The following is an 18234-nucleotide window of genomic DNA, read 5'->3' on the forward strand; positions in this document are numbered from 1 at the left end:
CTAAGTGATTTTGTAATAATGGAGAGCAAAGTGCAGGAGAAATTGGTAAAGTTAAACATACCATTGATGTTTAACTTTCTGTGCAGCTGTATGAACAATACTTTCTGTGACGTACATCACAGAAAGTATTGTTCATACAGCTGCATCTACCATCAATCATACCGAGAGCATCTTCAAAGTTTCCACCTTTTCCCAAACCTTGATGGAATGCAGAATGCACAGCAGCAAAAAAGGCTCAAAACAAAGCTTGGGAAATATTCTAACAATATCCTACCACTGTCAATCTAACAGCCTGCACATGCCAAAGTTTGCTACTTCCACTATCAGAGTCAAAAAAGAATCACAGATCCATTTCACATCATCAATTACCCAGTGCACTAGATACTAAGGTGGTCAGGATAAAATCTGGGAAATGAAGGGAAAATATACATCTCACCCTTCATCGATCCTAGAATATAATGTATTTATTCAACTTCTGTTTCCTGGAACAACCTTCTTTCATACGTATTTCCTGTATATATTTCATCTACAGAAATTCAAGTCTGATGTCAGCAAGTATCTTCTTTCATCTTCTCAATCTTCAGCCATGCATGCTACTAAATACTATAAGTTCTAATACCTACTTGGTACTTGAGGCTTTTAGTACTTGGGGTTTCATAAAAAATAATAATAATAAAAAATTAATGGATGCACTATTGCAGAGCCAACTGCAATAGCCAAAGCTCTTGGGGAAACATTTTCTAACATCTCAGTGACATCTTATTCCCCGGAATTCCTGAAACAGAAAAGTGAAAAACAGGCACTTAATTTCACATCAAAGGGGCCTTTATCCTTACAACAGGCCATTTACCACACAGGAGCTGAGAACAGCATTAACCCTCTCTAAGGCAAGTGCTGTTGCACCAGATGGCGCCGACCGGGCTAGCCAGGTGGGTAAAGTGCGTGCCTGGTAACCCAACGGTCGCGGATTCGAATCCTGCCTCGGGCTTGGATCAGAGTAAAATGCAAAAAACTTTGGGAGGTGCATTATGGCCACAGAAGCCGATGCGCCAACAACTAACCAAAAAAAAAAAAGCACCAGATGGCATCAATTATGAAATGATTAAACACCTTTCACCAAAATCTATGGATCATCTGCTCCTTCTATATAACAGAATCTTTACTGAAGAGCAGTTTCTGGATGCCTGGCACAAGGCAAAGAATCCTAAAATTCCTATTAATTATCATCCTATCACTCTGACTAGCTGTTTGTGCAAAATCCTGGAGAGAATGGTTAGTACTTGCCTCTTCTGCTGTTTAGAATCAAACGACCTACTCTCCAGCATGCAGTGCAACTTCTGAAGGAACCAGTCCACTCTGGACCATTTAATTAGACTGGAGACATCCATCCAAGATGCATTCTTGGATGGATTCTGATTCAGAGAATACAGAACATCTGGTGTCTGTATTCTTTGATATGGAGAAAGTGTACAATACAACTTGGAGATTTGGCATCTTAAAAGACTTGTATAGCCTCGGTCTTAGTGGACATTTCTCCATTTTTATTAAAAACTTCTTTAGCTAATTAGTCCTTTCAAGTTCATGTGAGATCCTCACTCTCCATCCATTTTTCCAAGAAGACAGAGTACTGCAAGGATTGGTATTAAGTGTTACCCTTTTTGCCATCAAAGTAAATTCTATCACAGAACAACTTCCATCTGTAAACAGTGCCCACCCTCTATGTTGACAACTTTAGCATATTTTCTCAAAAATGCAACATAAGAGTTATTGAAAGACAACTGCAACAAACCATTGATTGCCTTAATTCCTGGGCACTTGCTAATGGATTCAGGTTCTCACCACAGAAGACTGTTTGTGTACATATTTGTCATAAGTGTAGACTAAATTGAGGCTTGGATAAAGTGCTATTCCGATAGTGCTAGACACAAAATTCTTGAGACTCGTATTTGATAAAAAGTTGACCTATCTATAACACATCCATCAACTCTGTACAAAGTTCACAAGAAGCTTGAACATTCTCCGTGCTCTCTCCTCTACATCTTGGAATGCAGACCGATGCACCTTACTACGCATCTTCCGTGCACTTGTGTGATTTAAACTAGATTATGGGTCCCAAGTATATGCATCCACCAGAAACAATGTACTTTGATGGCTGGACCTCATCAATCATCAGTCTATCTGTATTGCTGCCAGAGAATTTCAAACATTTTCTATCCAGAGATTATATGTTGAAGCAAATGAACCATTATCACTTCGACGTAAGCAGTTGTTTGTAAAGTATGCCTTAAAACTGAAATCTCTGCCAGACCATCCTACGTGGCCATCTTTTTTGAGCCACGATGGGAAAATTTAACACCCATCAGGCTGCCAATCGTCCCTTCAGAATTCATATCCAAAAGCTACTCAGAGAGCTTAATATCATGGTAGACAACAAAGTTGCACAATCACCAAAGCAATCCCTTCCACCCTGGCATGCTCCCTTTCCAGATTGGTAAAGTGTGTTACTCCATCATCTGTCTACCTGCAGCTCTATTCAGCACACCAAGCTGAACTTTCTGAATCTTGCTGGTTTACACTGATGGTTTGAAGTCGGAATAATATGTAGGATCTGCTGCTGTCTTTCCAGACACTACAATATCCGAACAGATTCTCCGTGAATGCAGTATTTCCACTGCAGAGCTGCATGCTTTATAGTTAGTTTATAGTTAGCTTTATAGTTATAGTTTATAGGAAGCATTCAAAGAACTTATCTTGGAAGCTACTAGGCTTTACATACCAACTAAGAAATATTGTTAACGGTTTAGGCATAAATGGATGTCAGATGAACTAATGAGACATATGGCAGAGAAGAAAAATGCATGGGATACATATAAATTAACATGTGACACAGACGCCTATGATAGATATAAGCTAGTCTGTAACCGAGTTACAAAGGAGGTTAGGAAGGCGAATGCAGATTACGAGAAATCTTTGGCAAAGGAAGCAAAGAGTTCTTTACTTATGTAAACTCTAGAAGGAAGGGGATGAATCAGATTGGTCCACTTGATATCGATGGTTCAACTGTTGATGATCCTGCTCAGGTAGCTAACAAACTAAATGAATATTTTGCATTGACATTCACACATGAGGAGTTATTCAGCGAGGGGAATGCCAGAGGTGTATTCAACTCTGGCAGTAAGCTAGATAATCTTGTAATAACTGAGAGTAAAGTGGAGGAGAAATTGTTGAAGATAAACACAAGAAAGGCACCTGGGGTGGATGGGATCTATCCAGTTATATTAAAGGAGGCAGCAAAGGAAGTAAGCAAACCCTTAGCCATAATTATGAGAGCTTCCTTGGATTCGGGGGAGGTACCCATAGACTGGAGATGTGCAAATGTGACCCCAATTCACAAAGGAGGATCAAAGGCTGACACAAGTAATTATAGACCTATGAGCTTAACTTCTGTTCCAGGAAAATTAATGGAGGCACTGGTTAAAGAAGCACTGCAGGATCATCTAGACAAGACTTCAGTTATAGCTCGCACACAGCATGGTTTTGTTAAGGGCAGGTCTTGCCTGACCAATTTGATTGGATACTATGATGCAGTCACAAAAGAACTGGATGCAGGGAATAACTTTGATATTATATATTTGGATCTTAGAGAGGCTTTTGATACTGTTGTACATGGAAGACTGCTGCACAAATTGGAGCAGTGTGGCATTGGAGGCAAATTGCTGCTATGGATAAAGGGGTGGTTGAGGGGGAGAAGACAGAGAGTGGTAATCAATGGACATTGCTCATCGTGGACTAATGTTATTAGTGGAGTCCCTCAGGGTTCAGTGTTGGGTCCATTATTGTTTTCTGTATTTATAAATGATATTGATGATGGTATATCAAGCTCTATGTCCAAGTTTGCAGATGATACAAAGGTTGGCAGGGTTGTTAAGGATACTACTGACGCTATGCTGCTGCAACAGGATCTGGAAAGGTTGAGCAGATGGGCTGAGAGGTGGCAAATGAAGTTTAACATTGACAAATGTAAAGTACTGCATATGGGAAGCAGTAATCTCAGAGTAACGTATCAACTCTGTGGTACTACACTGACAGTGGTAGAGAATGAAAAGGACCTGGGGGTAATTGTGCAGGCAGATATGAAGTTCTCTGAGCAGTGTAGACAGGCTGCAAGAGTAGCTCATGGTGTCTTGTCAATGATATACAGGAATTTTTCTAGCAGGCATAAGGAGGTGATTATTCCCTTGTATAAGGCAATGGTCAGGCCACGCCTTGAGTACTGTATACAGGTCTGGAGGCCTCATTTCAAGAAGGATGTAGAGCTGTTGGAATGAGTACAGAGAACGGCAACAAGATTAGTGAATAGAACAAAGAGTTGCTCTTACAAAGAAAGGGTTAAGTTTTGCAAATTACAGAGTCTGGAGACTAGGCACTGGCGAGGTGATCTGATAGAGGTGTATAAAGCCTTGAATGGTTTGAGCATGCTTAATGCTGATGGGATTCTTCCTCTTGCTCAGAATAATCACCTGAGAGGGCATAAATTCAGATTGAGGAAAGACAGATGTAGGATAGATGTGCGGAAATTTGCCTTTAGCCAACGGGTTGGTGGAACAGATTTCCATCCCTTGTTGTGGAAGTTGATGGCCTAAATAAATTTAAGGCTCAGCTGGACAGGTATTTCGAATGAACGGAAGGGTGAAATGGAAGTGTTTTTTTTTTTTTTGTTTTTGGCTGTGCTGCATAAGCTTGCTTTCTTGCATCATATGCCTCTACTAATGCTAATGTTAGCCTTGGATCACACGATTACTTGCCAGAATAGCAACGGTTCGCTATTCTGATTCTCTGAGCATCTCGCAGGTTTTATCATTGGTGAGGTATAACTCTCACTCAGTTCTGTCTCGATTTTGGCAGAAGATAAACTCTCTCTATGAACGTGATCAAAAATGACATTCTGGATTCCTAGCCACATTGGGATTATGTGGAATGATTTGGCTGATACCACAGCCACTGCAAGTCCCATTAATAATCATTGCCTGTCAGTCCCCTATATAGACTGACAGGCAAATAATACACAAGATATATTCCCAGTGGCGGGATTCATGGAATAGACAACAAATAAATTACATCAGATAAAGCCTGTAATTGAAACATGGCAGTCTAGTCTGCACAGGAATCGCAGTGTGGAAGTGTTTTTTTTTTGTTAGTTGTTGGCGCATCAGCTTCTGTAGCCATATTCCTACTCCACATATAGCTTCTGTAGCCATATGTGGAGTAGAAAAATGCAAGGTTTTTGCATTTTTCTACTCTGATCCAAGCCCGAGGCGGGATTTGAACCCACAACCTTTGGGTTGCCAGGCAGGCACTTTACCCACCTGGATAGCTCAGTCAGCAGCGTGGAAGTTGTTCTTGCTGAACTCCACATAGGACACAGTCTTGTGACACCATTTTAACCATAAAACATATTTTAATTGACTGTGATAATTTTATCAATGAACAGTATATATGTTTTACATCTCTTACCCATTTGACCTTACACACTCAGTCAGATTTTATCAGACAATGCCCAGGTGTCAGATATTTAAAAATTTTTACAAATATATATACAGTGGACCCCTGTTTTACAATTGCTTCACTGTACGATGAAATCACTTTACGATGGACTCTCCATAATAAAATACCATTCACTATACGATTTGTAGTAAGCACCGGTGATTGTGATCATGTTTGCAAATTGAATTTTCATTCTATTAAACAGTGATTCTAATAAGAGAAAATAGGAGGAATATTATCCACAGGTTATAAAAGTAAAGATATAAAGCATGAATTTACACTTTATTACCTTACCAATTAACAAAATTAAATTATATGTAAAAATCGGAATTTTACAGGTTAGCAAAAAAAAATAAATAAATTTACTCTTACCTACATAGTTTAATTAATATTGTAATCTACATACTAACTAATTGATATTTCTGTTCAGACTTTTTTTTTTTGGTTATAAAATTTATCAGTAAAAAAAGATAAGCAATCAATCATTAACAAAGAACACAGCATGCACTAATTGCAACTAACACAATATGCACAAGTGAGATACAGAAAACAAGTGTATGAAGCTTAAAAAATAGGAATGAAAAGATTCTGAAAATTTATTTATATTTTTTATATGATTGAAGATTTCAGTGAGGGGGAAATACATTTCACCATAATAAAAACCCACAGAATTCCAGTTATCCGTATTATTGCAAATGCAATAAGATCGAGTTTACTACCCGTTTATAATACACACAGATTGCACTAAGAGAAAAGCTCAATAAACCAGAAACTTCAAATTGTTTTTATTGTTTTGTGATAGTGATCTCCAGAAATGTGTTTTAGAAAAATATCACAAAGGCATTCAAGATTGATTCTTATAACCAAATGTTGGTAATACATATATAAACATAGAGGTTATTACTCTAAAAAAAAAAGTAATTACAATTTATTTTTTTTGCAAAATTTTGATTTTATTTTTGACAATAATCCCATCCTAATGTTCATCTGTAAAGTCAAAATAGGAAAAAGTATATTTAAAATCATTTATATACATAGTTTTTTTTTCAATTTTTACATATTTCCAAATTCCTTGAAAAAATTCATTCCAGGTTGTATTTTTATAAACACACTTGCAAAAAAGAGTTAACTCTTTTTTTTTTAAAGAGTAAAAAAAGAGTCCAGAAACCCACTTGCAAAAAAAAAAAGAGTTGAAGAAATAGAGACCTTATACTACATTCTAATGAAGCAATTTATTTACACTACAGGTGGTTTAATGTTTTAAAATGATAACTGGAATGACTGAGGAACATGCTTTTGTTTGCATCTTGGTTCTTAGACTACTGGTTCCTGGCTGTTGCTTGGGAGAGGGATGTCATCATAGATGACATGGTGTGAGGGAAAAAAAACAATTTTTAAAACTGTTGCTCCTCATTTGATAAGTGCGCTCTTATTTAGTTATCAACAAATCTGTGTTCTTCACACTGATTAAGATATTTATCTCTTCTCTTTATGGCTGATATCTATACAAAATGAAACATGATCATTCTTGCAGGGTACTAGCAGCTTGTTTTATGTTATTTTTACATTCTTTCTGTTTCTTTTTCTCCTATCTGTTTGGCTACTTTTCCTTTCTGCTCAGAGCAAAGGTACAGTGGACTCCCGCTAATCCGAACATCCGCCTAATCCGAACACGTTTCGGTCGGCGGAGAGGAAATTTAGTTCGCAAAATATACGTTTTTTGTATTTTCCAGTTAAATTTAAATGGCATTAATGGTACAAAAACATTTAGAATTCCACAAAACAATTGTATTTTATTGTAGTACTATACTAATACAAAATTAATAAATCAGTGTTTGACATGGCCTATTAAAATTACAGATCTATACTTACACACCAAAACAGGAACAAAAGTCATTTTTCAGAAGTAACAAACTCTGTTAGTTTCTTTTGACGTAACGATGAAAATCGGCTAGATGATGCTATGTTTTGCCACCGCTTCATAAACATGTAGTCTGCCGGTGTAGCGCTGGGATGTTGTTCTAAGTAGCGTAAAGCGAGGTCAAGGGCCGCTGTCGCGTCTGTGTGCGACACAAGTTGTTCCGCAGAAACACCAGGCTCGTCATCATTCTGCTTGGAGTCTTCTTGGGTGACAGCTGCCACGATGTCCTCATCCGACAGGTTTTCATGACCTATTCCATCCGCTGCAATCCACTCATTAACGTCAGATTCTATTGCTTCCTCGCACCCGGGAATTTCCTGTACGAGCTGAATTAATTGTTCTATGTCATTGTTTTCGTCAGAGCTATCGACAAAGCTGAGAGAGGGCCATAATTTCTTCCATGATCTTTGTATGGACTGCTCAGTTACACCCTCCCATGACTCAGCAACCCAATATACAACATCTTTTAAGTTCACTTGTTTCATTTTCTCATGTAAAGAAAGTGAATTGGTGTTATCTTCTATCAAGGACCTAAGATATTTCTTTCTGTATGCAAGCTTGATAGACTGTAACACCCCCTGGTCCATGGGCTGTAATAACGGTGTTACATTAGGCGGTAAAAAAGCTGCCTTTATATCCCCTGATGTCAACTCGGAAACGTCTGGGTGGGATGGCGCATTGTCTATGAGGAGAATGGCACGAGGTGGCAATTCATTTTCATTGCTGAAACGTTTCACTGCTGGGACGAATTGATTATGAAACCACTCAATGAAAAGCTGTCTGTTCATCCAAGCTTTTTTTTGACTTTTATAATGAACTGGAAGATTGTTAATGTTCATATTTTTAAAAGCTCTCGGCTTCGCTGATTTACCGATCATCATCAAAGGTAGCTTGTGATTTCCTGAAGCATTACTACAAGCTATCAACGTCACTCGCTCCTTATTCATTTTAAAACCTGGGGCACGCATTTCTTGTTGAGATGCTAGACTTTTTGTGGGCAAAGCCTTAAAATTTAAACTTGTCTCATCAGTGTTATATATCTGCTGAGGTGAATAATGTGATACCAAATCAGCGAACTCACCCAAATATTTCTCTGCTGCAGCATGATCAGCTGATAATTGCTCCCCGGTGATCGTTAGCTGGCGAATCCCATGGCGCTTCTTCCAGCGATCAAACCAACCGGTACTCGCACTAAATGATTCATCACCTTTCATTAGTTTGTTGAGATGAATGGCCTTTTCTCTAACAAGAGGTTCACTTAGGGGTGTTCTCCTTCCTCTTTCCTGAGTGAACCACGTGAATAAGGCTTCATCAAGCTTGTCAAACGTTGAGGGCCTTACTGTTTGTCGATTTTCAACTGATTTTTCTGAAGTAGGGGTACAAAACTGCTCGATCTTTGCGCGGTTTTTTTTCCAGTCAGTTACTGTGGCCTTGCCCACTCCAAACTCTATTGCTAATTTCGTTGCACTTTCCCCCTTGTCCAGCCTTTTCAAAACTTCCAGCTTATCTTTCAACGTACACGTTGTGTGTTTCCGTTTCGTGGCCATTGTGGCAGCAGACTGAACTAAACTAAACTATAAAATGTAATGTAGAGCGAAGATATAAACATTCACGTTTAATGCACAATGTCGCATGCAATTAGTCATAGCGTGGAGGGGGGTTTGCTTCCGGTGTGTTACGCTCACGTACAAACGCTAGTAGGCTTACTATACATTTATTCCTTAATAAACCAGACCTGTTTTACTGCTTGCTTCTGCATTATTGCAGTTATTCGGCTAATCCGAACAGGGCTCGGTCCCAATTAGTTTGGACTAGCGGGAGTCTAGTGTATATGTGTAGTGTACTGTATTTGAGGACAGCCATGACAGAGGAAGCAGTGTTCCCAGACAGCTGCCACATTTCTATACATGAAATCTCACAAGTGAAATTCACTGTCAGAAGTGACAGCATTAAAAAAAAAGTCCCAAAAAGTTCAAGAAAGGAATTATTCTTCCTCTGAACAGTGCTTGCAATATAAACATTTGCCCTGACACTGGCAGCTGTGGACTACTGATTCCCCCCCCCCCACACACACACTTTGAGTCTGTTTTGATATTTTAAGTAATTTCTTGCTTTTATTTTTGTTTTAAATTATCTTTAAGTTCCTTCTTTTTCCGAGTCTGGTTTCTCCAGCTGATGCAGTTTTGACCTGTCTCCAAAAAATTGCATCTTCGCTGTCATGTTATCCATATTTACACAGTGTTTGCTGCATCTGATTTTGAAAAATGGTTCAACGAAATGGCTGTAGAAAACACAAATAACTGAGGGGCATCCAACAATCAGACCTCTTTGGAACTGCAACCATGCAATTCATATTTGCTGCTCCTGATGTATGCAGCTGGTCAGACTTATTTCATTAGTATTAGAGACATTTCCGTATATATCAAAACATTTTACAATTTATTTTTTTTTGCAAAATTTTGATTTTATTTTATTTTTGATACAGAGCCTGTAGATTGAGAATATGTATTTCGAGGAGGTGAAAAACTAACATTGTACTAACTTCATACAGCAATGAAGCCTTCTTTAAAATCTAGTTTTTCCCGTTTATACTATATTTTAAATTTATTGTAGATCCAGGTGCATTACACTTCACTGAAACAGAATAGCACCTTTTATAAAGTGATATGCAAATTAACAAAACTGCCTTACTTTGCATGTATTAAAATATTCTCAGATATATATATATATAGAGAGAGAGCGAATATAAATATTGCACTCGAATCATTCTGGGCTAATGGACAGTTTATATCATAACATGTGGACCCATCCCCCCTTTGGGGATGGATTTAGGATATAAAAATGACAAAAAAAAATAATGTAAACATAGGTTTGATTTTGCCTTGTTTCTGACTTACAACAACTATCTGCTTATGTTTGTGTTTACAGAAAATGCTCAAAATGACCAGCCTGAATACAAGCTTGCAGATGTCTCATCATAGACCTGCTCAACAGTTCCAAGTGTGTGTCGGATTTGCTGGCAGCCTTGTTCCATAAGTTCCACACCATTTCAATTGGTGTGGAATAAATAATGGTCCCAAAGTGGATTCAGGTCCAAGAAGTGTGCAGACCAGGCAATTTATTAGGGAATCGCTCATCCAAAAAAGTTTCTAGTGACATGGCTAAAATGAGATGGAGCACCATCTCATAAATCATCTCATGGTGCATAAATCACATAGTGTAACTTCTTTCAACAACTCATTTAAATGTTCTCTTAAAAAATTGCAGTTAAGATGCTCCTAGTAATGTCCCAAGCAGAACAATAGGCCCAATTAAATTGTTGACAGTTATTCCTGCCCATGTATTCATGCTGAATTGTTGCTGATGTCTTGATTGAACAGTGGCATGCAGATTTTCTTCAGTCCATTAATGAACACTGTGAAAATTAACCACACCATTTTTTTGTTGGGAAATCAGTTTCAGTAAGTCCTTGTACTCTCTGGAGATGATGTGGATAATGCTGTTAGTCCTGTAAAATCCTCCACACAGTCATGTGTCCCACATTTTCTGCTGTTGCTATCACCATTTTCTTTAACTTGAGGATCTGTTCTTCCCAATCAACAGTTCTGGTGTGTCTACCACCATTTAAAACTTGCTTTCTAAATGAACCCAGTTTCTGCAAAGCATTCATGTATTCTCTGAGAGGTTTCATATTTGGCACATGACAATTAGGAAAGTTTTCTGCATTTTTTCATTGCATCTAGCATGCATGAGATATGGCAGACATGTCTGCTAATATCTTGATTTGAATAAGCCTTCATAATCACAACAAATGCACAGTATCAAAATGTTAATAACAAGCACCAAATGTAGTGCCCATATCAGACCTAACTGAAATCACTCAAAGAACACTATGGGATCTTGTTTACATAACTACAGCAGGCCCTTGTTATAATGCGGTTCGCTTTACGCTGATTCACTATAACGCTGTTCTTAAATTATAACATGTCACAAATCTGACTATAACGCTGTCACAAATCACTGTAACGCTCTTTTACAGATTGCATTTTTGGCATATTTAATGAAATCATTTCATTTGATGGAGTCGATGACTTGAAAATGAATAATAAAACAGCATTAAAACGTTTCCCACACACACTTGAGAAATTTTCAGTACAGTATTAGGTAGAGAATGTGTAATGGACAGCTTACTCGAACATTGTATCATAATTAATGCAACCAACGCAGTTACATTTTCGAAGAGTTAATAACGGCGGATAAGAATGAAAAAGCAACGTTTGGATGTAGTACGAAGACTACAAATGTAAGAAAAAGATTGAATTTGAAAATTAAATTAGACGTTTTGAAGCGAATTGATTCCAATCAACGACAAGCAGATGTGTGCTATAATTTAGGACTGGCAAGTTTAACTGTAAGAACAATTATAAAAAATAAAGAATTAATTTTAGCAGCAGGAAAGACAGCTGTTCCACTGCAAGCAGCTAGGGCTAGGCCGGCTATTAAGATTGAAATGGAGAGACTTTATTCAATTAAGTTAAATATTATATATATATAAAAAAAAAGAGAGAGAGAGAGAGAGAGATTAGCCTATATGATGAGCTGAAGAAAACTCACCTAAAAAAAAAAAAAAAAAAAAAAAAAAAAAAATGTGGAACCATTTAAAACTAGTAAGGGCTGGTTGAATAGATTTAAAATCCAAGAAGCCGCAAGTGCAGATCAAGGAGCCGAAACTTTCAAAAAAGAACTTGTTAAAATTATTGAAGAGGGGTGCTATACTTCTCAACAAGTTTTTAACATAGATGAAGCAGGACTTTTTTTGGAAACGATTGCCTAAAAGAAGTTTCATATCAAAAGAAGAAAAAAAAACATGCAAGGTTTCAAAGTGCCGAAGGATCGGTGTTGACTTTATTGTTGGGTAGTAACGCTACAGGAGACTTAAAATTAAAACCCCTTTTAGTTTACCAGGAAGAGGGCCAAAATTGACACATTTTTCATGATTAAATTCATCAATTATATTAAATCAATTAAAATCAACTTAGATCAATTAAATTCATGATTTTAATTGGAATTTTAAGTTTAATTTTGATACGTAAGTAGTTACCACATAATTATATATGCATGTAATGCAGAATATTTCATATGTACAAATATTTGAATATTAAATATTTTGACCAACATTTGTGCATCTTTTCACTATTTATTATTGATTAGGAAATATCTTATGGCACTGACCACAACTCACAAATACATATGTTACCTTATGGGAATGCGGTACTCTGTTTTTCCAGAACGAATTATCAGTGTTAAGTGGGGGTCACCCATACAGCAAAGTCCTATACAAGCTCATTCAGCATTGTTTGTAAACAATTTAATGGAACCAGCTATGCGAACTATGCCTCCGTAGCCAGGTGGGCAGGAGCAGCAGCGTGTAGCACACGCTTCTTGATTAGACTGGGGTTCGAGCGCATGACCACCAAATACGGGGGATGCAGAAAAGTCAGGAAATGACCACCGCATATCTCCAGAGCAATATGGCTTTAGTTGCTAATGCTCCTAAAAACCAAACAACAACTATGCTAACTCAGTTTGCGGAAAGAATCTCTGGAACACAAAAATGGTGGTAACCCAGAAACAAGGTGAATCAGCTTTTTTTTGATTTTAGGTCCAGATCCATTCCTTAAGTGTATCCCACATGTTGTGATAAACAGTATAAAATAGTGAGTATTTAAAAAAGTACTAACTGCACATATTTTATTAACAGCTTTTTTTTTTAATTAAAAGAGCATGCAGTAGATATACCTATTATTAAGATTTTAACTATTTACACTATTAAGTACTTTCAAACAGCATTGGTATATATATTTTTTTTCCCCCCAGGAATTCCACTTTACCAATATACGAGTAGATTCTCCAGTTATGCTTGTTGTAAATGGACGTAAAATAAAGGTGGACCAACAAGCAGCTCCTCTGGTGAATGTGACAATGAAAGCAGAATAATTTTTTTCTTAGATCTTGTGATTTCCTGTCAGTAAAACAGCTTACTTGTGGTGCTGGTTCATTATTCAGTTTTTTTATGTATAATGTGTGTGTGGGTATAGGGTGTTTCAATTAAAAGGAACTGTCTTGCTTATTTTTAGGCTTAGGTTGTTTTCCCTGTGGACTTTTTTTTTTGCCATATATTAAAAAATGACATTCAAACATTTTCAGCAATTTCATTGCTAAAATTTTTGAACAATATTAACATCAAATTCAGAAACATCTAACTACATATTACCATTTAGATTTTCCAATTTCTAAATTAAATTTTGAATGGGAAAGTTGTTCTGCATCCTTGATTTAGCCTGAAAGCATCATCAGTATACTTCTGAAATGTAAAACTAATTTTGTTTAAATCAAAAACTAAACAAATGCAACAGGTGTATGTGATCTTCGCCCTTCAATACGCACACATTTGGCAGTTTTTGTCGCACCTCTGCATATTACGACATTGTATTATTATTTTTTCAGATTAATTTCAGTACAGCAGTGACATTTTTAGACTAAACCAAAAGGTAGAGAAATACCTTTCCCATTGAGAAGAAAGCAATAGATTAGGCAAAATTTTAATTTAGAAATCATCATAAAATCGAAATAATAATACTTTATTTATTTTTTAACAACAAATTCAAAATTTCAGTCTAAATATGACAACAAAATAGCCTAAACCTGAAAATAAGTGAGATATCTGGTGCCTTTTAGTCAAAACACCCTATATATTGGTTCCTATATTTGGAAATATCTTTAATAGAACAGCTTTTTTAAACTGATGGTGCTACATAGTTATTGCATTTATTTGTTACTGAATATCATTTTTTGATAAAGTGTATAATTTACATTAAATATACCCTCACTTTGTTTAATTATATTTATGTATTTGTAAATAATTTTCACAATAAAAAAAAAAAAACTTATAGATATTAACGTTACTCTGTATTATATTAGTCTTCGTGACAGAAATATAATATAGCTGTTTCCTCCTGAGACAGCAATAGGGTTGGGCTGACACTGATTTCAGAAACAACACTGTTGGCCATGAGTCAGCCTAAAATTACTAATTTCATTTTTAAATGAATAAAATCACTAAAAGAGAGAATCTTTTATTCATTAAGAACTCTATAGCATTGCTATAAACGATTGTGTTTACTCTTATTCAAATCTCACTAGAAAACAAGTGACCTTGATTTAGTAACTTTGCACCAAATGGTAAATAATAAATTGATTCTAAATGTGAGCAACAGCCAGTGTTTAAAGAAAAATTTCTGATTAAACATTTTTTTTGTGTGTTAGTATAACTCCTAGTAGTGAACTGTGTTGACCCAAAGTAGCAGGCTTTTTTATTTTAATGTTGACAGATTATAATTACTACTCTGCATTACCTTTCTTACCTGCTGATGCTGTGTTCCTATCTGCAACAGCAACATTCTTAATAAGCCCAGTACTAGGGATTATTCTCACATGTACTTATTGGAAGTTTTTTTCCCACAAACACTTGGCTGCTTGTTTAGCCTCTTCATATTATTCAGTGTGAAGTAGCTAACTGAAACCACCAGCTATTTCATGAGATTCCTGTAAGGATCAAAACAGTCTGTTGCAGCAGTGCTTTTGAGTTTGTAATGAATAATATTCACATCTTTTGATGTTTTTTGTTTAAAAACAAAGTAATTTCAGGGCAATTCATGATAACCACATTGTTTCTGAAATGACTAAGCCTAGCACATTGCTGCATCACATATCCCTAGGACAACAATACAGCATTATAATGCACAGTAGCATTAATTATCATTTTATTTACTCCAGTTCTTTACTAATAAATAATTAGGATTTCTTAACTATGTATCAATCTCTGAAGTCCAAAAACATTATGGAAGGCTTGCTTCATTCTTATAAGTGTATTTGTCAAGTAACTCTTTTAGCACTGCCATTTTAAAATAATACATTTCCTTCCCCTCATAATCTCCACAAGCTGATTATTAATATTCATAAGTAGTTTAATAATAGGAGCAAGAGGCAAAAAAGTTAAACCCATGAATGTGGTTTAAACAGTCAACTGCTTAACGCACAGCAATCTATTATTCCGTTGTCCTGGTTCTTAAAATATACAGTGATATAAGAACAAAAATTAAGTAAATGAAGTCACTGTTTCTAGCTCTATAACCTATACCTTTTTAATCAGCTACCTACCTGCACTACACAAATAACTATACATTGGAAATTATGTGATGAGGCATTTGAACATGCAACTGATCCCTTTTTCAGAGGAAATGTATTAAAATTTCAGTCTGCTAATACTGTGGTAACTGAAAATCTGAGTCTTTTTCTAAGGATGAAATTTTCATAATTAACTGCTGTTTTAATATAAATAATCTGCATTTCTTTGTGCAAGTTACTTATCAACCATGTTGTACTCTATCAACTATGTTGATGGCTTTTGACACTTGGTGGAAGTCTTAATTTTTGGGTTGGATTGAACTCAATAAATCTCCCAGAGTAGCTAAGGCAAGTGTACATCTTGTTTGTAAATTACGTGTACAATAATCTCCCATTTCATGAACTCTCAGTCTTATAAAAAAAGATTTTTGATGCCACATACATGATTAAAGAACTAAAAACAGAAAAAGAAACCATATTACCCACAGTTCACATTCCGAAGATCATGATCGCCAGTGAGTCAATTTTGTTTTATTTGGTTATATGACCAGATGAAGCTTGTGAATTTCGTTTAATAACACAAAATGAAAAACTCTATGCATCTGTTTAAACATATTGTATTTCATTTACATGTACTTAGGCATGCTAATAATTTTTTAACCTTATATTCTAATCCCAAATTTCTTGTTTTGTTTTTGCACCAAAGCAGTTTCTATAATTCTATTTTAATATATTTCTGCTGGTAGCCTAACCAAATCTTCGCACACTTAACAAAAAAAATGTAGTTCCAGTTTTTTTTTCAGCATAGTTTTATTTACACACATTAACTACTATATACATAGAAAGAATTGAAAATTAACAATATAACAATTCAACCTCCTTTTTCCACTTCCAAGTTCACCATGCCAATGTTATTCTGAAATTTAAAAGTATAATATATTATAACTTCCTTGCTTATTATATTAGTTTTTTTTTATTATTGTTAAATGCTTAGCTTTTTAAAGGCAGAAGAAGAAAAAAAAGGATTAAAAAAAAGTTTATCTCAATTTATAAAAACTTGATTGAGACATGGTACCAGACTTCATGAATAATCTTTTGTAAGCAAAAAATATGAAATGCATATTATACCATGAATTATGTTAATCTAATTACACTGGCCAACTTTTTCTCCTGCAATATATATATAAAAAAAAAAATTAAGATTCTAAAGAAAATTGATCCACTAATTTCAAAAATACCAAAATTATGTCTCTGTTACATCTCCATTAAAAGATATACTGAAATTTTAGTAACTTAATTAACAACCAATTTCAAATATCTACAATAATACATATGCTATCTTAAATAGAAGTCATTCATTTCAAAATATTTTAATCAAACATAAAAATTTTAGTAACTTAACAACCAATTTCAAATATCAATAATGCATATGCTATCTTAAATATGAGTCATTCATTTCAAAATACTTTAATCAAACATACTACATACATCCTATTTCCTTATTTCCACGATTTTTTTAAGTTTGCACCAGCTGGCAAAAACTTATGTAAATCGAGGAGTTCCTGTATTAGCAAAATGATATGAGGAATTGTTTCCTTGCATCATTTTGAAGGCATCTGTTCCTTTCAATAATTTCATCAGAGAAAGAGTAAATATGATACCAGCATTTAGTTTACTTAAACCTTTTAAAGCTTTCAACACTCCAATCAGATCACTGTACAGATATCTAGTTTCCAGACAGTGCAATTTACAGGCCTGTCTGTTTTGTAAGTAACCTTTCGTGAATCCCCCCCCTCAGCTAATCTTGTTACTCTACTCCCTTTCCAAAAGATCTATGTTATGCCTGAAATTAAGTTTCCACACTTGCATCCGGTATTCCACATATAGCCTTAACCATTGCTTTACACAATGAGATAAACACCCCTTTGTCCCTGTTGGGCAAAGTTCCTGTATATTAATAAAAGAACCCAATGAACTGTTGTTTTTCCAACACATTACAAAATTGTTAGTTGTCTGCACCGCTGACAGGATTCGTGTTGGACTGTACCATTATTTCTAGATCCTTTTACTTATCAACTGTCTTCATTTTAGTGCTACTGAAATGTCATATTATTCTTGGAATATTACTGTTAAACCTCAGTTGCTATTTTTCAACCTACTCCCCTAGTTTATCTTGACTTTAGTAGCATTGAATGATGCAAGGAAATGAGTCTATTCAGCATCATCAAAAAAAAAAAAAAAAAAAAAGAGTCAAATACTTCCTTAAATTTGTTCCAACAACTTTGTAGCATATCTTGATTAATGACATAACCACCCTTCTCACCTTTGTATCATAGAAAACTTGAAATATCTATATCAGTATCATTAATAAATGTTTAAAATAATAATGAGAGAGCACCAAACCGTGTTACTCCTCTCTTCACATTAGTCCATTAAAAGCAGTGTCCATTTATAACTACTCTTTGCCTCCTGACAGTTAATCATCTCTTTACCATAGTAGTAACATTCCTCTAATACCACATTGTTGAAATTTATATAATTACTCATGTGGAAAACTATCAAAAAATTTTATTGAAATCTGA

General features: G+C 35.5%; 2 protein-coding genes across 3 annotated transcripts in view; one reads left to right on the forward strand and one right to left on the reverse strand.

Annotated features, from left to right (window-relative positions):
• The window catches only part of LOC150082899 (tetratricopeptide repeat protein 5-like), a 106491-nt gene extending 92938 nt beyond the window's left edge, over positions 1-13553 (forward strand). For both annotated transcript variants that reach the window (XM_090376900.1, XM_090376901.1), the window contains exon 10: positions 13343-13553. In XM_090376900.1, coding sequence (XP_090233026.1) covers positions 13343-13462 — 120 coding nt within the window. In that variant the 3' untranslated portion in view covers positions 13463-13553. The remainder of the gene's footprint in view (positions 1-13342) is intronic.
• A 2958-nt stretch (positions 13554-16511) lies between these two features.
• The window catches only part of mRpL39 (mitochondrial ribosomal protein L39), a 66934-nt gene continuing 65211 nt past the window's right edge, over positions 16512-18234 (reverse strand). Inside the window, exon 10 of the mRNA XM_090376902.1 lies at positions 16512-16568. Within this exon, the coding sequence (XP_090233028.1) occupies positions 16524-16568 (45 nt within the window). The 3' untranslated portion in view covers positions 16512-16523. The remainder of the gene's footprint in view (positions 16569-18234) is intronic.

This window comes from Mastigoproctus giganteus, chromosome 7 (assembly GCF_048544385.1).
Source record: "Mastigoproctus giganteus isolate SK-2022 chromosome 7, ASM4854438v1, whole genome shotgun sequence".
Taxonomy (NCBI): Eukaryota; Metazoa; Arthropoda; class Arachnida; order Uropygi; family Thelyphonidae; genus Mastigoproctus; species Mastigoproctus giganteus.